This window comes from Coregonus lavaretus (assembly GCF_964263955.1).
Source record: "Coregonus lavaretus genome assembly, chromosome: 11".
Taxonomy (NCBI): Eukaryota; Metazoa; Chordata; class Actinopteri; order Salmoniformes; family Salmonidae; genus Coregonus; species Coregonus lavaretus.
Genome location: NC_139998.1, coordinates 23947816 through 23973740, shown reverse-complemented (window position 1 = coordinate 23973740; position 25925 = coordinate 23947816). Strand labels below are relative to the sequence as shown.

Genomic DNA, 25925 nt, shown 5'->3' with positions numbered 1-25925 from the left:
TCTGTAGAAGTCATGTCATTCATACTTCTTATGCTTTGCGGAGCTCCACATTGTTAAATTTTTTTGGATGCGCACGGCATCGCAATACGGAGCTCGATTTGGCCTCCGCAGGCTCCACAATTGCGTCACACCCTCCATACGGAGCCTCCGGACAGCATTGCAGGATCAAGCATAAATCAGCTACAGTGGGGAAAAAAAGGATTTAGTCAGCCACCAATTGTGCAAGTTCTCCCAAATAAAAAGATGAGAGGCCTGTAATTTTCATCATAGGTACACGTCAACTATGACAGACAGAATGAGAATTTTTTTCCCAGAAAATCACATTGTAGGATTTTTTATGAATTTATTTGCAAATTATGGTGGAAAATAAGTATTTGGTCAGTAACAAAAGTTTCACAATACTTTGTTATATACCCTTTGTTGGCAATGACACAGGTCAAACGTTTTCTGTAAGTCTTCACAAGGTTTTCAAACACTGTTGCTGGTATTTTGGCCCATTCCTCCATGCAGATCTCCTCTAGAGCAGTGATGTTTTGGGGCTGTTGCTGGGCAACACAGACTTTCAACTCCCTCCAAAGATTTTCTATGGGGTTGAGATCTGGAGACTGGCTAGGCCACTCCAGGACCTTGAAATGCTTCTTACGAAGCCACTCCTTCGTTGCCCGGGCGGTGTGTTTGGGATCATTGTCATGCTGAAAGACCCAGCCACGTTTCATCTTCAATGCCCTTGCTGATGGAAGGAGGTTTTCACTCAAAATCTCATGATACATGGCCCCATTCATTCTTTCCTTTACACGGATCAGTCGTCCTGGTCCCTTTGCAGAAAAACAGCCCCAAAGCATGATGTTTCCACCCACATGCTTCACAGTAGGTATGGTGTTCTTTGGATGCAACTCAACATTCTTTGTCCTCCAAACACGACGAGTTGAGTTTTTACCAAAATGTTCTATTTTGGTTTCATCTGACCATATGACATTCTCCCAATCCTCTTCTGGATCATCCAAATGCACTCTAGCAAACTTCAGACGGGCCTGGACATGTACTGGCTTAAGCAGGGGGACACGTCTTGCACTGCAGGATTTGAGTCCCTGGCGGCGTAGTGTGTTACTGATGGTAGGCTTTGTTACTTTGGTCCCAGCTCTCTGCAGGTCATTCACTAGGTCCCCCGTGTGGTTCTGGGATTTTTGCTCACCGTTCTTGTGATCATTTTGACCCCACGGGGTGAGATCTTGCGTGGAGCCCCAGATCGAGGGAGATTACCAGTGGTCTTGTATGTCTTCCATTTCCTAATAATTGCTCCCACAGTTGATTTCTTCAAACCAAGCTGCTTACCTATTGCAGATTCAGTCTTCCCAGCCTGGTGCAGGTCTACAATTTTGTTTCTGGTGTCCTTTGACAGCTCTTTGGTCTTGGCCATAGTGGAGTTTGGAGTGTGACTGTTTGAGGTTGTGGACAGGTGTCTTTTATACTGATAACAAGTTCAAACAGGTGCCATTAATACAGGTAATGAGTGGAGGACAGATGAGCCTCTTAAAGAAGAAGTTACAGGTCTGTGAGAGCCAGAAATCTTGCTTGTTTGTAGGTGACCAAATACTTATTTACCACCATAATTTGCAAATAAATTCATTAAAAATCCTACAATGTGATTTTCTGGATTTTTTTTCTCAATTTGTCTGACATAGTTGACGTGTACCTATGATGAAAATTACAGGCCTCTCTCATCTTTTTAAGTGGGAGAACTTGCACAATTGGTGGCTGACTAAATACTTTTCCCCCCCACTGTATTAGTCTTTAGAAGGATCCTAAGCAGGCCATCAGAGGTGAAATGTGACTGCACTAGACTAATGACAAAGATATTCTGCTAAATAAACATTGTTAAATTAACATTTACACACAATTGACTCATCTTGATTTATATGCTCTGAATGCATGTCCTGTAGCCTATCATCAAGTTTAACCCAGTTGACACCATTGTTGATTACAATTTCAGGGTAAACTTCAACCAAAGTAGTACCTTTGTATACTATACATTTTCCCTTTACTGGCTACAGTGGAGTGAGAGTCCAAGTTGCTGCTTCACCAAATGTATTAAGTGTGTCACCCTCCCTATTGACTTGAATTGACCTGTGGATTGGCTAGATGGCGTAAGGGAGTTGACATGACTCAGTGAGCAGAGAAGACAGGAGAGCAGTTCTTTAATGTAAGGGTGCTTTACAAACAATAACGCAAAAAACACTCCTTCATCACTCAAAAGTCAACATAATATATATGACGTACCATAATACTACATCCAACACTCATATAACGTCATGCTCATTCACATGGAAATATGCTTTATAGATATTGCAGTGACGCTGCTTTTATCTAAAACACTATGTCAAAAGACCCAGAGACACAATAGAACACATGGGGAGACATTTGCGATAAGAGCACTGAAAGGAAAAGCAATCAAGTTTTCTGTGGGTTCAGGTATGGTAGCCAGTGAGCACTCTGTGCCTGTTCCAGACCACATGTTGTATTCAATTAGCTGCTGATAAGGGGTTTACATTCTGCCCCAACTCAAACCAGGCTTCTGACTCATATTTAATGTGTAGTAAATGTACATGCGAGAGAGAACAGTCTGAGTGTGTATACATGGTTGTGTGTGTGTCCTGTTGTGTGCGCTCTGGGGATAGTAAATATTAGAGAACAGTAATCAGTTGTGGCTGGCCACAAATTGGGAGCACATGTCCACCACATCATTTGTAGGGAATTACATTGTCACTGCTGGTTACACAGCCTAATCACTAGCCTCTTGAGACAAGTCTATTTCCTAAGCTGGAACACCAGCGTGTTGTGTGTGCGCGTGAGAACGAGCAAGAATGAATGTGCATGTACATGTGTTTGAGTTCTCCCTCCCTCCCGCTCTCCCCAGCTGCAGGCAGTCACCTGAGGGTAAGGACTGACTACTGGTTCTGTACACTCCATATGTGGCCTATGGCAGCTGAGGCCTCTTTACCCACCCCCACCATAAACCTCAATATATCCCTTCTACTGATCTAGCATGGTGATCTATCATCATATCTGTATGTACATTAATTATTTATAATTATGGCATGTTCAGTTGATAGCCGGATGTTGAAATGGAGGGAACTAGTGTCTCATGTCCAATAACAGGCCGTCATTGTAAATAAGAATTTGTTCTTAACTGACTTGCCTAGTTAAATAAAGGTAAAATAAAAAAATAAAAAAACAGACATGCACAAACTATCAAACACAAGTACATTATGGTCATGTACTGTATAACATATTCACAATTCATTAAGACTTGGTTTCTTTTATCAATCCACTATAATTTGTGCAAGATTTAAGAGCTGCAAAGAATGATGCAGATGATGCTGTGGTAGAAGCCGGAAGCACAACCCTCCAGACCTGGGTTTATTGGAAATGTTTAGTTAACTACTTAGACAACATAACAAACCAATTATATGAATTATGCATGTTGTAGAATGAAATGCCTATATGCCCTTTATGCCTATGGATTAAGAACCAATTTAACAATAGTAGAGACATGTATTTAGTACAAATGCTGTGCTTCTGAGAAATGATGGTTCCCTCTAGCTCCCTGCATCTGGTCTGGGTGTGTAGTCAAGGACATGGGATGGAGATAAACTTCAGGAACAGATAGACCTGTATAGACCTGTATTATTTCTCGTTGCTTCTGAGTAACCTGGTCACACGGTCAGGACAAAGAGCCTCAGAATGACCACAGTTTTTCAGTTCATCTGTCTTTTACTATCTTCCAAGGGTGCAGCTTTGTGGAGATAGGAGTAGCAACGGAACTAACGTCATCACTTGTTTGTCCGCTAAGACCCGATACACATAGCCACATACACAGTCACAAGAAGAAACCATAGTGGCTCAAGATCCAGGGTGGGTGGCTGTTTGGATAAAGAGGGGGTTGCGGTACGATATGAAAAGGAGACCAAGCAGACATGGGAATAGACAGGAAAGAAGCCAATTTTTCAGTAGACTCCCAAGTAGACTATAAGTTAAAACTATATGTTGAACATAGTTAAATATTTTTAAACTTTAGTTAATCACAAAGACAAGCAGTAAGACTAAGGGAAACAGAGTGTGGTACACAAGGAGGGAGCCTGAGCCAGAGTCAGGACATGGCTCCTGGGAATGGGCCTGCTCATTCTTACTATGTGTGGGAAATATACACTATGCAGGAGAACTGTCCATGTCTGAGAACTGATTATACTGCTATTCATGAATCCATGCATGAGGGATGTCTTAAATGTATATGGTTGAGAATGGGTTATGGACCTGCCATGTTTAAAGCATATTTAAGTATTGATTGATATGTTTTATAATGTGTTATGGGTTAGATGGGATGTTTTACGTGCAAATGTATTTGTGGTTGGAGACTTTGTATGCAGAGGGGGCCTATCTCTGAAACTGGTGAACTGCGACAGGCTGCAGGAGTGTGCAATTCCTAATCTCAAGGCTTCTCCTGACTGATAAGAGATGGCTCTGTTCTTTTTTGAATGAGAAAGCTTGGTCCTGCCACTATTGTTTCCAAGTCTGAATACATAGGAGGAGGAGTAGTCAGATTTCGCCACTATCATATATTAAGAGAGTGGGTGGAGCGGTCAAAATATCAAGATTTGGAGACAATGGCAGAAGAACTAAACAGGGAGGGCTTAAGCTAAAAAGTATGTAAAATGTACAGTAATAGAACTGTATATAAACTGAGGGCCAAGTGTTGGGAATTCAGTTGCTCTGCAGACCAGTTCGGCTTTGTTGCGTTGTGAATTAAAGTCCATCTTGATTCTACAAAAACTCTGGAAGAACTTTGATTTTTTAGTAAGTATAGGGATAACTTTCCATGACAGGTTCAAATACTATTTAGGGTATTTACATTTAAGATATTTGGAAGTAAGTATTTTGATATTTTGTTTTTTGTTGAAAAGACAAGTAGTTATTTGAAATTACTTTCAAATACTTCCAATAGAAGTATTTGATTCAGGCCACATTACTTGAAAATTCTCAAATACACAGAACATTATTACTGGTATTTAAATAACAAATACATATGTATTTGAACCCAGGTCTGCAACACTCCCTGGACCCTGTCAAAGAAGGTAAACACCACCAACCCTGCTAATGTGTTTACCTAGAGAGCGGTTCAGAATTAGCCTTCACACTATAAGTCATTACCCAGCCTGACCTAAAAGAAAGCTCTTGAGGAATGCAGTTTCAGAGCTAGGGGCTGCTGGTGATAGTACAGTGCTACACTAATTTTAGAGAACTTTAATTTGAGTGTTTTGTTACTATTAGATAATGGAGAACGCTAATTCCATTTCAGATACTATAACATTTAATGACTTTATTCCACTCTGCCCTGGATAGTTAGCAGCTCACTGGCATGTATTTCTCCAACAGTACATAAGGCAACCATTCTGAACTGTGAGCTCAACAGTGCCCAGGTATCGGTAGTGTTAAGTGTTCCACCCTACCTTGGCATTAGCTGAGATCTCTTGCACCCCCTTGTCAGCAGCATTCGTGATGATGGGGGTGATGAGGCCCTTTGGGGTCGCCACAGCGATGGAGATGCTAATGGAGTCCAGAGCCTGAGGCCCCTCCCCCGACCAGGTGACGTTGACCTCCGGCAGCTCCTGAAGGCAAAGGTCAGAGGTCAGGTCAGATTCTGTCAGATGAGATCAGACACTGAGGACGAGAAGAGGACTGTGGGGGAGAGAGAGTGGAAGGATGGAAGAGAAGGGGCTAAAGAAAGACCGACTCAATTACTCAGAATCACCTATATTCTCCAAGTACATTTACACATTCCCGGAATTTGCCTTAGTGAGAAGGTGCTGCCAGCAATAGACAATATAAAAACAAAATACAGACACAAGTCCACATAGACATCATACAGAATATATACAATATCAGAATAGTAAATATAAAACTCCGGAGTGTAGGCTGATTACAGCGGGAATATACAGGTACCAGACAAAATAAAAGAAACACCAACAATAGGGCATTGGGCCACCACGAGCCAGAACAGCTTCAATGCACCTTGGCATAGATTCCACAAGTGTCTGGTACTCTTGTTGATGGTGGTGGAAAACACTATCTCAGGCGCCGCTCTAGAATCTCCCATAAGTCTTTATTTGGGTTGAGATTTGGTGACTGAGACGGCCATGGCATATGGTTTACATCATTTTCATGCTCATCAACCCATTCAATGACCACTCGCGCCCTGTAGATGGGGGCATTGTCATCCTACAAAGGCACATCTCAAGTGTTTCCATTATTTTGGCAGTTACTTGTACAATTTACAGCGGGGATATATCTATATAAGCAGATATACACACACACGATACCCCATAATGACAAAGCAAAAACAGGTTTTTTATATAAAGGTCCCACAGTTGACAGTGCATGTCAGAGCAAAAACCAAGCCATGATGTCGAAGAAATTGTCCGTAGAGCTCCGAGACAGGATTGTGTCGAGGCACAGATCTGGGGAAGGGTACCCAAAAATGTATGCAGCATTGAAGGTCACCAAGAACACAATGGCCCCCATCATTCTTAAATGGAAGAAGTTTGGAACCACCAAGACTCTTCCTAGAGCTGGCCGCCCGACCAAACTGCGCAATCGGGGGAGAAGGGCCTTGGTCAGGGAGGTGACCAAGAACCCGATGGACACTCTGACAGAGCTCCAGAGTTCCTCTGTGGAGATGGGAGAAACTTTCAGAAGGACAACCATCTCTGCAGCACTCCACCAATCAGGCCTTTATGGTAGAGTGGCCAGACAGAAGCCACTCCTCAGTAAAAAGGCACATGACAGCCCGCTTGGAGTTTGCCAAAAGGCACCTAAAGACTCTCAGACCATGATAAACAAGATTCTCTGGTCTGATGAAACCAAGATTGAACTCTTTGGCCTGAATGCCAAGCGTCACATCTGGAGGAAACCTGGCACCATCCCTATGGTGAAGCATGGTGGTGGCAGCATCATGCTGTGGGGATGGTTTTCAGCAGCAGGGACTGGGAGACTAGTCAGGATAGAGGGAAAGATGAACGGAGCAAAGTACAGAGATCCTTGATGAAAACTTGCTCCAGAGTGCTCAGGACCTCAGACTGGGGCTAAGGTTCACCTTCCAACAGGACAATGACCCTAAGCACACAGCCAAGACAACGCAGCAGTGGCTTCAGGACAAGTCTCTGAATGTCCTTGAGTGGCCCAGCCAGAGCCCAGACTTGAACCTGATCGAACATCTCTGGAGAGACCTGAAAATTGCTGTGCAGCGACGCTCCCCGTCCAACCTGACAGAGCTTGAGAGGATCTGCAGAGAAGAATGGAAGAAACTCCAAATATAGGTGTGTCAAGCTTGTAAATCATACCCAAGAATACTTGAGGCTGTAATCGCTGCCAAAGGTGCTTCAACAAAGTACTGAGTAAAGGGTCTGAATACTTACAGTGAGGGAAAAAAGTATTTGATCCCCTGCTGATTTTGTACATTTGCCCACTGACAAAGACATGATCAGTCTATAATTTTAATGGTAGGTTTATTTGAACAGTGAGAGACAGAACAACAACAACAATCCAGAAAAACACATGTCAAAAATTTTTATAAATTGATTTGCATTTTAATGAGGGAAATAAGTATGACCCCTCTGCAAAACACGACTTAGTACTTGGTGGCAAAACCCTTGTTGGCAATCACAGAGGTCAGACGTTTCTTGTAGTTGGCCACCAGGTTTGCATACATCTCAGGAGGGATTTTGTTCCACTCCTCTTTGCAGATCTTAAGGTTTCGAGGCTGACGTTTGGCAACTCGAACCTTCAGCTCCCTCCACAGATTTTCTATGGGATTAAGGTCTGGAGACTGGCTAGGCCACTCCAGGACCTTAATATGCTTCTTCTTGAGCCACTCCTTTGTTGCCTTGGCCGTGTGTTTTGGGTCATTGCATGCTGGAATACCCATCAACGACCCATTTTCAATGCCCTGGCTGAGGGAAGGAGGTTCACACCCAAGATTTGACGGTACATGGCCCCGTCCATCGTCCCTTTGATGCGGTGAAGTTGTCCTGTCCCCTTAGCAGAAAAACACCCCCAAAGCATAATGTTTCCACCTCCATGTTTGACGGTGGGGATGGTGTTCTTGGGGTCATAGGCAGCATTCCTCCTCCTCCAAACACGGCGTGTAGAGTTGATGCCAAAGAGCTAGATTTTGGTCTCATCTGACCACAACACTTTAACCCAGTTCTCCTCTGAATCATTCAGATGTTCATTGGCAAACTTCAGACGGCCCTGTATATGTGCTTTCTTGAGCAGGGGGACCTTGCGGGCGCTGCAGGATTTCAGTCCTTCATGGTGTAGTGTGTTACCAATTGTTTTCTTGGTGACTATGGTCCCAGCTGCCTTGAGATCATTGACAAGATCCTCCCGTGTAGTTCTGGGCTGATTCCTCACCGTTCTCATGATCATTGCAACTCCACAAGGTGAGATCTTGCATGGAGCCCCAGGCCGAGGGAGATTGACAGTTCTTTTGTGTTTCGTCCATTTGCGAATAATCGCACCAACTGTTGTCGCCTTCTCACCAAGCTGCTTGGCGATGGTCTTGTAGCCCATTCCAGCCTTGTGTAGGTCTACAATCTTGTCCCTGACATCCTTGGAGAGCTCTTTTGTCTTGTCCATGGTGGAGAGTTTGGAATCTGATTGATTGATTGCTTCTGTGGACAGGTGTCTTTTATACAGGTAACAAGCTGAGATTAGGAGCACTCCCTTTAAGAGTGTGCTCCTAATCTCAGCTCGTTACCTGTATAAAAGACACCTGGGAGCCAGAAATCTTTCTGATTGAGAGGGGTTCAAATACTTATTTCCCTCATTAAAATGCAAATCAATTTATAACATTTTTGACATGCGTTTTTCTGGATTTCTTTGTTGTTATTCTGTCTCTCACTATTCAAATAAACCTACCATTAAAATTATAGACGGATCATTTCTTTGTCAGTAGTCAAACGTACAAAATCAGTAGGGGATCAAATACTTTTTTCCCTCACTGTATGTAAATGTGATATCAGTTTTTCTTTTTGTAATACATTTGCAAACATTTCTAAAAAACAGTTTTTGCTTCGTCATTATGGGGCATCGTGTATAGATTGATGATGATTTTTTTTTTTTTATCATCCATTTCAGAATAAGGCTGTAACGTAACAAAATGTGGAAAAGTCAAGGGGTCTGAATACTTTCCGAATGCACTGTACCTACCTCAATTATTCCAGTACCACTGCACATTGTATTAATGGTACTGGATATAACTGCATTCTCGTGTTTCTCTCTTTTTATTTATTCTTTATTCTGCACTGTTGGGAAAGAGCTCGCAAGTTAACCCATTGAGTCCCACCAGGGTGATTTAGGACTTCTAACCCGTTTTAAACATTGCGTGTTTGAGCTACAGACTTCTGGATTGTACCATTGGATTCATATTTTTCTTTCACAAACATTACTATGTGTGATTAACGGGGACTGAGCTAAAGCGGTGTTAGTAAGAGAAGGGCGGATCCCGAAGGGGCCCGGGGAATACTTTTTTTAAACAAAAAATGTTCTGTAGAGTCGGAATGGTTTGAGCTACAAACTATTAAACGCTATCTACGACAAGCTGAGACTAACAAGCTACACAAGAGTCGTTAGAAGGTAAGGGGTTCTTCTACATAGAAAATCATAGGAAATCCATGGACATAGTGTCTATAATAATGTAATAAGCTTATATAGCCGCTGTCAAACTCCAAAACAGTTGTCACTGACTTGTTGGATATTAATTTCCCGCTGAGCAAACAATTTCTGAATTCAGAATTAGTTTGTATCAGGTTTTATATTGACATTTGTCAATAAAACTCATGAATGCAACTGTTTATGTCAAATTGTTTAGTTTTCTGGTTGTCATGAAAATAAAAATGGTAAAACACTTAATGGTGAGGCAAAATACAGTGTACAAAACATTAAGAACACCTCTTTCCATGACATTTCCATTTGTATTTTATTTAAACATTATTTTACCAGGTAAGTTAATGGAAAATGCATTCTTATTTACAGCAATGACCTGGGGAATAGTTACATCCCATCCGAAAGACGTCACCATACATAGGGCAATGTCCCCAATCAATGCCCTGGGTTATTAGGATATTTTTCTGGGACAAGAGGAAAGGGTGCCTCCTACTGGCCCTCCAACACCACTTCCAGCAGCACCTGGTCTCCCATCCAGGGACCGGCTAGGACCAACCCTGCTTAGCTTAGCCTGAGAGGCAAGCCAGCAGTGGGATGCAGGGTGGTATGCTGCTGGCAAAGACTGACCAGGTGAATCCAGGTGAAAGCTATGATCCCTTATTGATGTCACCTGTTACATCCACTTCAAATCAGTGTAGATGAAGGGGAGGAGACAGGTTTAATAATTATTTTTAAGCCTTGAGACAATTGAGACATGGATTGTGTATGTGTGCCATTCAGAGGGTGAATGGGCAAGACAAGATTGAAGTGCCTTTGAACAGGTTGTGGTAGTAGGTGCCAGGCACACCGGTTTGTGTCAAGAACTGCAGCAGTTTTTCACGCTCAACAGTTTATCGTGTGTATCAAGAATGGTCCACCACACAAAGGACATCCAGCCAACTTGACGACTGTGGGAAGCATTGGAGTCAACATGGGTCAGCATCCCTGTGGAGCGCTTGACACCTTGTAGAGTCCATGCCCCGACAAATTCAGTCGAACATTTTCTTAATGTTTTGTACACTCCGTGTATAAGGGCTGGACATGAAGATAAATGAAAGTCGGATAACTTAAAAGCCAATTTTTGCTGGGGTCTCGGGACTGATAGGGTTAAGCATTTCACAGTACTGTTTTACACCATGTGACAATAAAACTTGAACCTATACCCCGTCCTATCACGATTGATAAGATATGATAACATATTAAGATAAGATGTTTCCACAGAAGTAAGGGTGGGTCAGGGTGAAAGGGCCACTATTACAGTATATTCACTGCTCTGACAAAAGGCACAGCCTTTTAACAAAGCGGTGAGCCACGATCTCATCTTTTATTCACTTCTGTCCCTGTCTCCATGGATACAGTCAGTCACACAAAGGACCTATATTCATATTCAAAATGCACATTATGAAAATCAAGGCTTATCCTCTTCCCAAATTGTACTAGCCAAGGCACCCAGCTGAATCCTATGGATTTTGTTTGGTGATTACATGCCCAGTCTTCACACACACACACACACACACACACACACAGAGAGACAGAGAGAGAAAGAGAGAGAAAGAGAGAGCAAGAGAGAGGGTGTGTCATGTGTTACCTTTACCCTAGGAAGGACAGAATAAGGCATTGTAATTTTTAAGTTTAACGCAGAACATTTAAAATCTACAGACATTTCCCTAATACAGAAATGTTTTCCTTCTCTCTCTTTCCTAGCCATAAAGAACTAACTAAATTAATTTTGAAAACCTTTCTGGTTAGGGAGATGAATATTTCCTCAGAATTCCCATCAAATGGCCGAAAGAGGCGCTAGAATTAACTGGGAATTGGTGTCTATATATAAGTCTGCCCGTCAGCCAGACGATAGTAAGCCCTGTGCCTGCCTCAGCCTGCTACCAGACAGAGTCAGTTGATAAATATAAATGGGGTTGTTTGAACCAGGGACGGTTGGGGTGGAATGGCTTCAGGGGCTCTGTAATGGTGAAGGAGACATGGCTTTGTTGCTTAGGAAACTGAAAACGAATAAATTCCAGGCTGTGAGGCAACACACATTTTGCAAAGGGCTGTGCACTTTCTATTGGCACTGTAGATCTATCAAACACATTCCTATGGAAATTAACATTGACAGAATGACTGAAACATGTGGGGTAGTCAACACTTACTCTAAGCGTAGCAGCAGCGGCCTTGATGATGAAATCATTGACGGACACTTTGATCTCCGCTGGGAAAAAGAAAAAAACAGTTGTCAAACACTCCAGATCTATAATTCAAGAACTGCTAGTCAGGTAAGTTAAGTATCCAAATACCAACTGCTCCAAAGACCACGGCAGGTGACATCTGGTATGCAAGCTATAGAATGATGTGGATTGTGAAGAAGAATCATACTTACTAATCATGTGTGTTTAGGACAAATAGGCCTCCCAGCAAACCAAAATTGGTTGAGCTAAAGTTCCCAGAACATTCGTTAGCTCGCGGCAAATGTTCTTATAACACAAAATATCCAGTCGTGATGATGATTATAGAGTGTTTGTACAGTATAAAACATGTGCCAGATGTTGAACGTTCCTAGAACAAAATTAAACCGTTCTTTAAAGGTTACCAGAATGTTAGATTAGGTTGTGGGAACAGTCTGGTGAGAACATTGTGGGGACATCACAAAATATATGTTCCCGAAACACAAAAACTGTCCAGTTGGGCAATCGATTCTACAATGTTTATTTTAGTGTGCAAAAAACATTCCCCTGATGTAAAAAAAAAAGTACCTAGAACACATTGTGAAATATTATGTTAAAACCTAAAACAAATATCCTATGAACTTCATAAAAACATAGTTTTTTGGAAAAAGTGGAACATTGTGGGAATGTTCTGTGTCAACTTTGTGAATATCACAATAATATTCTTACAACATCCCAAACAACTCCCATAACTTAATTAAATGTTCTGGGAACCTTTAAATAACTTGGGGGGGGGTTGTGTATTATACAGTATGAAAATGTATGCACTCACTAACTGTAAGTCGCTCTGGATAAGAGCGTCTGCTAAATGACTAAAATGTAAATGTGTTCTGTCAACATTCTTGCAACATTAAAGGAATGTCCTGTGCTACCTAACTTAAACATTGTATGAATGTCATCACAATTGAGCATATTTTGTGTTTTGGGTACCTCCCTTGTAATGTATCCACACTGTTCCCACAACCTAATTAAATGTTATGGGAACCTTTAAAGAACTCAGAAAGGCTGTTACGTCAAAATTCTTGCAACATCAAAGGAATGTTTTGTGCACCCTAATACATACATTATCTGAATGTCAACACAACTGGACAGCTTTAGTGTTTTGGGAACCTCTCTCATCATATCCCCACAATGTTACCACAACCTATAGAAATGTGTTAGGAACTTTTAAAGAACATAAAAAATGTGTTCTGGGAACGTTCTTGTAACATCAGGTGAATGTGTTTTACACCCAAAAAGAAACATTGTATAATCATCCACACAACTGGACAGTTTTTGTGTTTTGGGAACATATATTTTGTGAGGTCCCAACAATGTTCCCACAACTTCATTAAACATTCTGGGAACCTTTAAAGAAAGGATTAAAGGTGTTCTGGGAACGTTCTTGCAACATCAGGCAAATGTTTTATACATTGTATAATCATCTGCACGACTGTTATGTTTGCTGCAACCTCACGAATGTTCTGGGACCTTTCACAGAACCAATTTTGGTTTGCTGGGAAAACATTACTGGTACATTGTGCTATTACATTACCTGGATAATGTTTGGGGAATGTTCTGTGGTGGTTAAAGAATGTTAGAACATTCCAAGGATATTTAATTAAAACATAAAAAAATAAAAATGTTTTTGGGATGTTATCATCCTAATATTAGATAAACCCCAACTAGAACTGAATGGGAATCTTGGCTAATGTTCTGGGAATGTTCCCGGTTTGCTGGGCTGATACTGTTACTATTGTAACTTGACGAGTGGAGTTGACTTTCTTTTCTTTTCTTTTCTTCAGTTGAAGTGCAGTGTTATCGAACAGGGCAGGGTGAGGCGCACACCCACCCACCCAGTACACTATACACCCACCCACATATAAATAAAACCCACCCACCCATACAATCTGTCTCACTCCCTCACAACAATTCCAGTTTTACAAACCCACCCCTTTAGAGAACACCAACAGCTTTCTATTACAGTTCTAATAAAAATAAGCTTTTCTTCTTGAACTTCCCTGACATTCTGTCCTGCCTCTCCCGTCTGTCTCATTCTCTGTCCTCCATGTTTCCTCCGTCTCTTTCTTTCTCGCCTATATACCTCTGTCTCTCCTGTCCTCAATGCAGTGCCCGTGGTGTGGTGGGCAGGGCCTGGCATGCCATTACCGGTGGGCTGTTTAAGAGTGCCCATTAGCGGCAGACTGTTATGAATGCTGTTAGCGGGATGACTAATGAGCTAATCGTGAAATCACTGTGCTCCTGAACAAAGAGAGCCAGGGAAAACAACCGGACGGAGAGAGAATCCCTCAACACACACACACACACACAACACTGAAGCTAATAGGACTGGAATGGCCACTGTCTGTTTCCTCTGCAGCACAGACACACAGGACTGAAACAGTGCTGAAGAGCTTTATACGTGTTGACCAAATGAGGCTAAATATACGGATCATTCTTTCATCCTTGAAAATGGAAATGTATTACATGCATTGTTACGGTCATCTTGAAGACCATATAAATAAAGTTGGGTTTAACTGTCAGGTTTAGATTTAATAAGGCAGCTTTGCATTGTATTCATCTCTCATCTCTTAAAGGGAATAAAGAGCTGAACCAGGAGTTTTTCCTGACCATGTAAACTGAGAAGAAACAACTCTGGGCCCTGGTGGCACCCCTTCAAAACTCCATGGAGTTTCTGGACTGTCTAAAGTAAAAAATAATACAAAAATGTAAAATAAAATATACCCTTGGGTGATAGTTATCACACGTGCAAACAATGTTCTTTATCTTTCTCTCCCTTCTTGGAGAGTAGCCTACCTGTACCTCCCTTCACTGAGAATAGCCATTAAGCAGAAGTAACATGGAACATATGTTGTGCTAAATGCCATGGCTAATTTGATTGGTGGAGAGAGATGGGATGAGAGAAGAGGTAAGGCAGTGAGAGGAGCACAGACAGGAATCCCCTGCAGGACAGAATGGGTTAGGCACCGCCAGCCCTGCCTAATCACGTCATGTCACTACAGAAACACCACCCCTCCTCTCTCTCTCCATATCCCTTTGGTTTCTCTCTCCCTCCTCATTTCCTTCTCCCTTACTGCCTCCCTCCTTTCTCTATCTCTCCCCATCCTCCATTCACTCCCTTTCTTAGGCGTTTAGCAGACATTATCCCTGCTGCGATGATATAATCACAGGACACATCAATGTGACATGCTTTGAACCTGGAATACATGATTATCCTAGCTAACTGGAGACGTTTGAGTTCCGAGTGTCCTGCAAATGAAACAGTCTCTCCTTTGCCTGTGGAACACTTCAAATGAAGACACCCAACAGTATCTGTATCTTACCCTCCTTTAAAAAAGGAAATCACCACCTAATCCCCCCCCCCCCATGGGACTTAGCGTGAATGACATGACATGCAGGGTGCACAGTACATACAGTGCATTCAGAAAGAATTCAGACCCCTTGACTTTTTCCCACATTTTGTTACTTTACAGCCTTGTTCTAAAATGGATTTATATATTTTTTCCTCATCAATCTACACACAGTACCCCATAATGACAAAGTGAAAACAGGTTTTTAGATTTTTTTGCAAATATATACAAAATATAAAACAGAAATACCTTATTTACATAAGTATTCAGACCCTTTGCTATGACACTCGAAATTGAGATCGGGTACATCCGATTTCCATTGATCATTCTTGAGATGTTTCAACAATGTGATTGGAGCCCACCCAGTGGTAAATTCAATTGATTGGACATGATTTGGAAAGGCACACACCCGTCTATAGAAGGTCCCACAGTTGACAGTGCATGTCAGAGCAAAACCAAGCCATGAGGTCGAAGGAATTGTCCGTAGAGCTCCGAGACAGGATTGTGTCAAGGCACAGATCTGGGGAAGGTACCAAAACACTTCTGCAGCATTGAAGGTCCCCAAGAACACAGTGGCCTCTATCATTCTTAAATAGTAGAAGTTTGGAACCACCAAGACTCTTCCTAGAGCTGGCAGCTCGGCCAAACTGAACAATCGGGGGAGAAGGGCCTTGGTCAGGGAGGTGACCAAGAACCCAATGGTCACTCTGACAGAGCTCCAGAGTTACACTTTGGAGATGCGAGAACCTTCCAGAAGGACAACCATCTCTGCAGCACTCCACCAATCAGGCCTTTATGGTAGAGCGGCCAGATGGAAGCCACTCCTCAGTAAAAGGCACATGACAGCCCACTTGGAGTTTGCCAAAAGGCACCCAAAGGACTCTCAGACCATGAGAAACAATGTTCTCTGGTCTGATGAAACCAAGATTGAACTCTTTGGCCTGAATGTCAAGCGTCACGTCTGGAGGAAACCTGACACCATTCCTACGCTGAAGCATGGTGGTGGCAGCATCATGCTGTGGGGATGTTTTTCAGCGGCAGGGACTGGGAGACTAGTCAGGATCAAGGGAAAGATGAACGGAGCAAAGTACAGAGAGATCGTTGATGAAAACAAGAACACTCAGGACCTCAGACTGGGGCAAAGGTTCACCTTCCAACAGGACAATGACCCTAAGCACACAGCCAAAACAACACAGGAGTGGCTTCGGAACAAGTCTCTGAATGTCCTGGAGTGGCCCAGCCAGTACCCGGACTTGAACCCGATCGAACATCTCTGGAGAGACCTGAAAATTGCTGTGCAGCGACACTCCCCATCCAACCTGACAGAGCTTGAGAGGATCTGCAGAGAAGAATGGGAGAAACTCCACAAAATACAGGTGTGCCAAGCTTGTAGCGTCATACCCAAGAAGACTCGAGGCTGTAATCGCTGCCAAAGGTGCTTCAACAAAGTACTGCGTAAAGGGTCTGAATAATTATGTAAATGTAATATTTCAGTTTCTAAAAACCTATTTTTGCTTTGTCATTATGGGATATTGTGTGTAGATTGATGAGGGGAAAAAACTATTTAATCCATTTTAGAATAAGGCTGTAACGTAACAAGATGTGGAAAAAGTAAAGGTGTCTGAATACATTTTGAATGCACTCTATAAGATCAGGAAACATTAGTAATTTTTCAAAACATGTATTTAACCCCTTATTTTTGGCACTAAAAAGTCACCATATATATTTCCATTCATTTTTTCAACTGGTACCGGGAACCTTCAGACAAGTCTTGTGAGGCCTGTGGGCATCCTAGAGCACGTACGTGTCCATGAGAGTCTCATCTTTCCATAGAGGGGTCATAGTTTGTAGAACAAACCAGTCGGACGCTACCGTCGATTTTGTGATAAGACCGATTTTCGGGATGTCTCATGGTCTGACAAACATCGCTCTAGCTCTCTCATGGTGGATGCATCCAATGCAAAAGACTAAAAAAATGCATAGTCCCTGTGCCCAAGGAAGTGAAGGTAACCTGCCTAAATGATTACCGCCCGTAGCACTCACGTCGGTAGCCATGAGGTGCTTTGAAAGGCTGGTCATGGCTCACATCAACACCATCATCCCAGAAACCCTAGACCCAGTCCAATTCGCATACCGCCCCAACAGATCCACAGATGACGCAATATCAAATCGCACTCCACACTGCCCTCTCCCACCTGGACAAAATGAACACCTATGTGAAAATACTGTTCATTGGCTACAGCTCAGCCTTCAACACCATAGTGCCCACAAAGCTCATCACTGAGCTAACGACCCTGGGACTAAACACCTCCCTCCGCAACTGGATCCTGGACCGCCCCCAGGTGGTAAGGGTAGGCAACAACACATCTGCCACGCTGATCCTCAACACTGGGGCCCCTCAGGGGTGCGTGCTTAGTCCCCTCCTGTACTCCCTGTTCACCCACGACTGCGTAGCCAAACATGACTCCAACACCATCATTAAGTTGGCTGACGACACAACAGTTGTAGGCCTGATCACCGACGAGACAGCCTATAGGGAGGTGGTCAGAGACTTGGCAGTGTGGTGCCAGGACAACAACCTCTCCCACAACGTGAGCAAGACAAAGGAGCTGATCGTGGACTACAGGACAAGGCGGGCCGAACAGGCCCCCATTAACATCGACGGGGCTGTAGTGGAGCGGGTCAAGAGTTTTAAGTTCCCTTGTGTCCACATCACCAACAGCTGCACCATCGAGCGCATCCTGACCAGTTGCATCACCGCCTGGTATGGCAACTGCTCAGCATCTGACCGTAAGGCGCTACAGAGGGTAGTGCGTACGGCCCAGTACATCACTGGGGCCAAGCTTCCTGCCATCCAGGACCTATATGCCACGCGGTATCAGAGGAAGGCCCAAAAGGCTCCTTAACAGCTTCTACCCCCAAGCCATAAGACTGCTGAACAATTAATCAAATGGCCACCCGGACTATTTACATTGACCCCCCCCCACTTTACCCCTACCTATGTACAAATTACCTCGACTAACCTGTACCCCCGCACATTGACTCGGTACCGGTACCCCCTGCAACTCCTACTGCTCTTTCCTCGTCTGACCATGTGTTCTCGCATACCCCGAGAGCATCTGGTCAGCACGGCGGTGGCACAGGAATCCTCATCTCTCCCAAGTGGACATTCTCTCTTTTTCCCCTGACCCATCTGTCTATCTCCTCATTTGAATTCCATGCTGTCACAGTCACTAGCCCATTCAAGCTTAACATCCGTCATTTATCGCCCTCCAGGTTCCCTTGGAGAGTTAATCAATGAGCTTGACACCTTGATAAGTTCCTTTCCTGAGGATGGCTCACCCCTCACAGTTCTGGGTGACTTCAACCTCCCTACGTCTGCCTTTGACTCATTTCTCTCTGCCTCCTTCTTTCCACTCCTTTCCTCTTTTGACCTCACCCTCTCACCGTCCTCCCCCCCGTACTCACAAGGCAGGCAATTTGCTTGACCTCATCTTTACTAGATGCTCTTCTTCTACTAATCTCACTGCAACTCCCCGCCAAGTCTCCGACTCCCCTCCAAGTCTCTTTCGCTCTCCTCCAACACTACTCACTCTGCCCCTACTCAGATGGTAAAGTGCCATCGCAACCTTCGCTCTCTCTCTCCCACTACTCTCTCCTCTTCCATCCTATCATCTCTTCCCTCTGCTAAATCCTTCTCCCTCTGATCTCCTGATTCTGCCTCCTCAACCCTCCTCCCCTCCCTTTCTGCATCTTTTGACTCTCTATGTCCCCTATCCTCCCGGTCGGCTAGGTCCACCCCTCCTGCTCCGTGGCTTGAAGACTCATTGCAAACTCACAGAAGAGGGCTCCGGGCAGCCGAGCAGAAATGGAGGAAAACTAGACTCCCTGCGGACCTGTCATCTTTTCACTCCCTCCTCTCTACATTATCTTCCTCTGTTTCCGCTGCTAAAGCCACTTTCTACCACTCTAAATTTCAAGCCTCTGCCTCTAACCCTAGGAAGCTCTTTGCCACCTCCTCCTCCCTGCTGAATCCTCCTCCTCCTCCCTCCCTCTCTGTGGATGACTTCATGAACCATTTTGAAAAGAAGGTTGACAACCTCCGATCCTCATTTATTAAGTCAAATGACACCGCTGGTCCTGCTCACACTGCCCTACCCTATGCTTTGACTTCTTTCTCCCATCTCTCGCCAGATGAAATCTTGCGTCTTGTGACAGCAGGCCGCCCAACAACCTGCCCGCTTGACCCTATCCCCTCCTCTCTTCTCCAGACGATTTCCGGAGACCTTCTCCCTTACCTCACCTCGCTCATCAACTCATCCTTGACTGCTGGCCATGTCCCTTCCGTCTTCAAGAGAGCGAGAGTTGCACCCCTCCTCAAAAATCCTACACTCGATCCCTCCGATGTCAACAACTACAGACCAGTATCCCTTTTTTCTTTTCTCTCCAAAACTGTAAATGTATATAGTCTCTTTATTGTTATGTAATTGTATTGTGTTACCTTTTATTTTTGACTTTAGTTTATTTAGTAAATACTTTTTTAACTCTATTTCTTGAACTGCATTGTTGGTTAAGGGCTTGTAAGTAAGCATTTCACGGTAAGGTTTACACCTGTTGTATTCGGTGCATGTGACAAATGTTGTTTGATTTAAAAACAGATCTCTAGCTTAAACTGACAGATGTCTACGGGGATTTTTTTATTATGCTAATTATATTTACACAGGGGCGTGGACATCGACTCTCAGGGGTTTTAAAGTAGTCAAAGTTTAGTATTTGGTCTCATGTTCCTTGCACACAAAGACTACATCAAGCTTGTGACTACAAACTGCTGTTTGCTGTTTGTTTTGGGTTATGTTTTGCACTAATGGTGAATGATGACTGGAGTAATTTTCTTTCTAAGTGAGTAGATAAGATGTTTCTGAAAACTAAATTAAACCTGATAATGCCATGATTAAGAAAAATCATGAATAATCATGAGTGAGATGCCGTTCAGAAAGGCTACAAAAAACATGCTCACCTCTCACCATTACCATAACAGGGGAGGTTAGCTTTTTTGGGGGGGGGTATAGTATTTGTGCCTCTAACTTCCGCACTCATCATTATTCACAATTCATTCATGATTATCCATAATCCTCGCAGAATCCACATGAATGTAGAAGTGTTCAGAAACATCTTTATTCTTACTTATAATAAAAATGGCGCAAGACATTATTCACCATTTAGTTCCTATTAGGCAAAACATAATTCAAAACACAACCGAAACAATCTGCAAATACATTCAACAAGTTTGTACTTTGTAGAGTCACAAACTTGATGTAGTCATTGCATGCAAGGAATATGGGACCAAATATTAAACATTTGACTACTTCAATACACCTTAAGTGAATTTGTCCAAATACTTTATCCAAACGGGGGGACTAGACACAGTGGTTTCTTTGTAAAACAGATATGTATCAAAATACCCTGAACTGTCATCTAATATGAAACATTCCATCTTAAATGCTGGAGTATAGAGACAGACAAAAAAAATGTAGCTTCACTGTCCAAATACACATGGAGGGGAGTGTATACTTACATTTTACATTTTAGTCATCTCTTATACAGAGCAACTTCAAGGAGCAATTAGGGTTAAGTGCCTTGCTCAAGGGCACAGACAGATTTTTCCCTTAGTTGGCTCAGGGATTCGAACCAGTGACCTTTCGGTTACTGGCCCAATGCTCTTTACTGCTAGGCTACCAATATCCCTCAGTGTTCAGCTGGGTTGTGTCATGTAGTGCTACTGTGTACTTGAACACAGCCAGCCATCATCTTTGGTCAGCTTTGTGTTGTGCTGTGTTCTGACGTGATGTGTTGTGCTGTGTTATGTTATGTTGTGTTCTGATGTGATGTGTGGTGCTGCGGCCTCACCTTTGGCCATCTCCTTGCGGAGTTGCATGACGGCACCCAGGTCACAGTCGACAGTGGCGTAGGCATGAGGGATGGTGGTCTTGGACTGCGTCAGTCTCTGGGCGATGACACGCCGCACATTAGTGGCTGGGATCTCTGTGAAGGTGCCCTGAGACAAGATAGGAGAGGAGGAAAGAGAGGACAGAACAGAGAACAGTGCAGATTTATGTTTCTGGACGAATTTATGACTCCGCTCCCATCAATAACGGCATTGCGGACATATTCACTTTCACCTACAAGTTAGAGGCTTTCATGAGGCTATAGGACCCTGTGGCAATGCTATTGACAAGCTCGTTACAAAAGATTGATTGGGATCAATTTTGTTGAACTAAAAATAGGACCAACTCTAAGGTGGTATATTACGTTATTTATTGCGACCAGCCGATGTAATGGTCTTGAAAATGCAATTAGCACTTAAGTTATTGACATGCTAGACACTATACTAGGTAGCACAAGCCCAGGGAACTCCAATATGGAAAACAAGACAAGGAAATACCTGTGCCATTTTTGCAAACATTACTAAAATAACCATTATGACTAAATCCAGCATGTCTAATAATATATTTTAATACTAACTTCCTGTATAAATATTTATTGCTGTAACCCCTTCCGCAGTAATGCTACATTTAGCATTCAACAGTCATAAAACTAAACAGGATCTCTTTCCATCCCAATTACAGTGAAAAAGAGGCAGGGATGGAAAGCAGGCTGCATGCCTGACAGGGGCCAACCCCAACCAGTCTGGGTCGTTTTTATGAGGCTGCTGTTTGGAGTGTTTGGACACGCCTGGCTCTAAAGCTTGGCCAGGGTCTGGGTTCTGTCTCAGGACAGGAGGAGCCTTCTATTCACCTCACAGTATAGAGTAGTCCAATAAACACAAGACTACTCTTTACAAGGGCATCAAGTCAGGCTTAACAAAACAAAGCTATCAATAAAAAGTACAAAATACGTAAAATAACAGCAATGACCTGATGATCATACAAAACTAAAGCAAAAGTCAAGGTGCCGTTTTTCGGCCGTTATAGACTGACAAGCCAGAGAAATGTGTGTGTGTGAGTCATCATACCACAAAATCCTATTCCCTCACATCATCAGAATACAGCAAACAAATTACCTCACTACTAAGAAATAGGATAAAGTGTTATCTTGTCACTGGAGGTGGGCTTTTTCTCTCTGAGCGAAGCTCGGTGCCCTGACACAATTACCTTGACTTATCAAGAGACCCAGGAGCCTTCCTGCCTCCCAGTCTCCTCACCAGTCGTCTGTCAGGGGAAACAGAGGTGATACTGATGCCTCATTTGGAGTCCCAGTAGTCACTGAGCAGCAGGGGTGCTTTCAGAGAGAGAAAGTGTCTGTGTCGACACTTGACACTTACATGCGACTTCTGCTGTGAGAATACGAAGATCACATTGAAAAGACAGGTATAGACGCACAAAAGTCGCATTGTGGTCAGATTGTGTTCAGATCTGGCTGACCACTTCAGGAGGTGGTAAGGGATGAATGTGTGCAAATTTCTCCTCAGTCTGGACACAATCAGGCTACCGAAAGCACATAGAGGGCAACGTCATCAACACTTCACCCACAAGTCTCCAGAAAACACGTGTTTTGGGAGCGAGAGGCACCTTTTCATTATAACATTGGAGGAAATACATTCCTAGCATGTGAGGAACATGCTTGCTGGCCTCAAATGCTAGCCAGGTAGCTAATATTTAGTTTGCAATCCCTTTAGCTTTGCTTGCTAGCTTGTTGGCAAGCTACAGAGGTTAGCTGGCTAGTAAGCTACAGTAGATACAGTTGAAGTCGGAAGTTTACATATACCTAGGTTGGAATCATTAAAACTTGTTTTTTAACCACTTCACACATTTCTTGTTAACAAACTATAGTTTTGGCAAGTCATTTAGGACATCTACTTTGTGCATGACACATAATTTTTCCAACAATTGTTTAGAGACAGATTATTTCACTTATAATTCACTGTATCACAATTCCAGTGGGTCAGACGTTTACATACACTAAGTTGAATGTACCTTTAAACAGCATGGACAATTCCAGAAAATTATGTCATGGATTTAGAAGCTTCTGATCAGCTAATTGACATCATTTGAGTCAATTGGACTGTGGATACCTTTGAAATACATCCAAGGCCTACCTTCAAACCCAGTGCCTCTTTGCTTGACATCATGGGAAAATCAAAAGAAATCAGCAAAGACCTCAGAAAAAAAATTGTAGACCTCCACAAGTCTGGTTCATCCTTGGGAGCAATTTCCAAACGCCTGAAGGTACCACGTTAATCTGTACAATCAATAGTACGCAAGTATAAACACCATGGGACCACGCAGCCGTCATACCGCTAAGGAAGGAGACGCGTTGCCTCCTAGAGATGAACATACTTTGGTGCGAAAAGTGCAAATCAATCCCAGAACAACAGCAAAAGGACCTTGTGAAGATGCTGGAGGAAACAGGTACAAAAGTATCTATATCCACAGTAAAACGAGTCCTATATATCGACATAACCTGAAAGGCCGCTAAACAAGGAAGAAGCCACTGCTCCAAAACCACCATAAAAAGGCCAGACTACTGTTTACAACTGCACATGGGGAGAAAGATCGTACTTTTTGGAGAAATGTCCTCTGGTCTGATGAAACAAAAATAGAACTGTTTGGCCATAATGACCATCGTTATGTTTGGAGGAAAAAGGGGATACTTGCAAGCCAAAGAACACCATCCCAACTGTGAAATACGGGGGTGGCAGCATCATGCTGTGGGGGTGCTTTGCTGCAGGAGGGGCAGGTGCACTTCACAAAATAGATGGCATCATCAGGAAGGAAAATTATGTGGATATATTGAAGCAACATCTCAAGACATCAGTCAGGAAGTTAAAGCTTAGTCGCAAATGGGTTTCCAAATGGACAATGACCCCAAACATACTTCCAAAGTTGTGGCAAGATGGCTTAAGGACAACAAAGTCAAGGTTTTGGAGTGGCCATCACAAAGCCCTGACCTCAATCCTATAGAACATTTGTGGGCAGAACTGAAAAGGTGTGTGCGAGCAAGGAGGCCTACAAACCTGACTCAGTTACACCAGCTCTGTCAGGAGGAATGGGCCAAAATTCACCCAGCTTATTGTGGGAAGCTTGTGGAAGGCTACACGAAACCCAAGTTAAACAATTTAAAGGCAATGCTACCAAATACTAATTGAGTGTATGTAAACTTCTGATCCACTGGGCATGTGATGAAATAAATAAAAGCTGAAATAAATAATTATCTTTACTATTATTCTGACATTTCACATTCTTAAAATAAACTGACCTAAGACAGGGAATTTTTACTAGGATTAAATGTCAGGAATTGTGAAAAACTGAGTTTAAATGTATTTGGCTACGGTGTATGTAAACTCCCGACTCCAACTGTAGCTACTGCCATCAATTTGTTGCTGTGTTATCATATTTGGCCTATTCCACCGTTTGTAGAATGCATACTGGCATTTGAATATAACGCAGAAAAGGGGAATCCGGACACAATGTGGACATGGTGGACATATTCAAATGTAAGTGTAGACGCATGATGTGTTCGGAATTCCATGATCAGAACACAAAAACTGCATTAACTGTCAAGTCTAGACACGGCTAGAGAGATAAACCTCAGGAGAACAAAGCCTATTGTCTCTCTCCGTCTCTCCTCCATGTTTTTAACAGGCAGGATGAGACAGTCGCCCGTGTCGGAGGCTGCTGGTGCCCTCTTCCGCATACAGTTACTCTCTGGGGTGTAACGACGCGCTAAGCCGAGAGGGAAGGAGAGATGGATGGATGGCTATCTGTTACTTTAGCGGACTCTTCTTACAGCACCAATGTTATGCATGGCTTAGAGACACCATACAAACATCTAAAATCAATGGCCTTTGTCAATCTGTCAATTAACTTTTACATGGTGTCTTGTTAACTCTGTGTCCTTTTTGCCAGAACATAGGGAAAGCTGTCAACAGCACGCATTCCCAAATCACAGTGAGGTTAGCGGAGTTGGTCTGGACACGGTCAGAGGCCTATGTCCTCAGCTCTCTACAGGGTCTCCACTGACCAGATGATCAGCTTTGGATACCCCCTGCATAACCCCAGGCCTCTGTCTGATGGCTCAATCTGTGTGGGAGTAAGACGATATGTTGTCATGCTCATTTTGCATGGGAGCATAGGGGCTGTGTGCAGATACGGATCTGTTCCATAGCATGGGGGCCACCAGAGCCTATTAAGATACTGCTAATGTATGCTTAGACTAATTATTCATATGCTTTGGAGCAGAATATTGATTGTGTTTCAATACTTTCTCAGAAGTTCTTCCAAACCCTGCTGGAATAGAAGCTAACTGTGTCCACTCACCGATCTCACAGACTTGCACTAACATGATTATTACTCCCAGTACATGGGAAGAGGAGCCACAACAGGAACAACAGGAGGAAATTAAGAACATGAAAGCCAAAAGTCACGCCATTCAACTACCGATAGTAGTAGTATATATTAGCATAACCTTGGCTTTCTGAATGAGTTCCTCCCCTTTAGAATGTTACATAAGGCTAGAACGAGGCTCCAACACTTACAGGCAAATTATTCATGTGAAGTCAGGAGTACATTCAATCCGTGAAAACGTGCCCTCAACT

At 43.1% G+C, this 25925-nt stretch overlaps 1 protein-coding gene across 1 annotated transcript in view; it reads right to left on the bottom strand.

The window, feature by feature from the left end:
• Window positions 1–25925, bottom strand: part of pdhx (pyruvate dehydrogenase complex component X) — a 75516-nt gene that overhangs the window by 9385 nt on the left and 40206 nt on the right. The window contains exons 7-9 of the mRNA XM_084171879.1: window positions 21239–21386; window positions 11910–11968; window positions 5505–5663 (exon numbers count right to left, since the gene is read on the bottom strand). Of these exons, the coding sequence (XP_084028005.1) occupies window positions 5505–5663; window positions 11910–11968; window positions 21239–21386 (366 nt within the window). The remainder of the gene's footprint in view (window positions 1–5504; window positions 5664–11909; window positions 11969–21238; window positions 21387–25925) is intronic.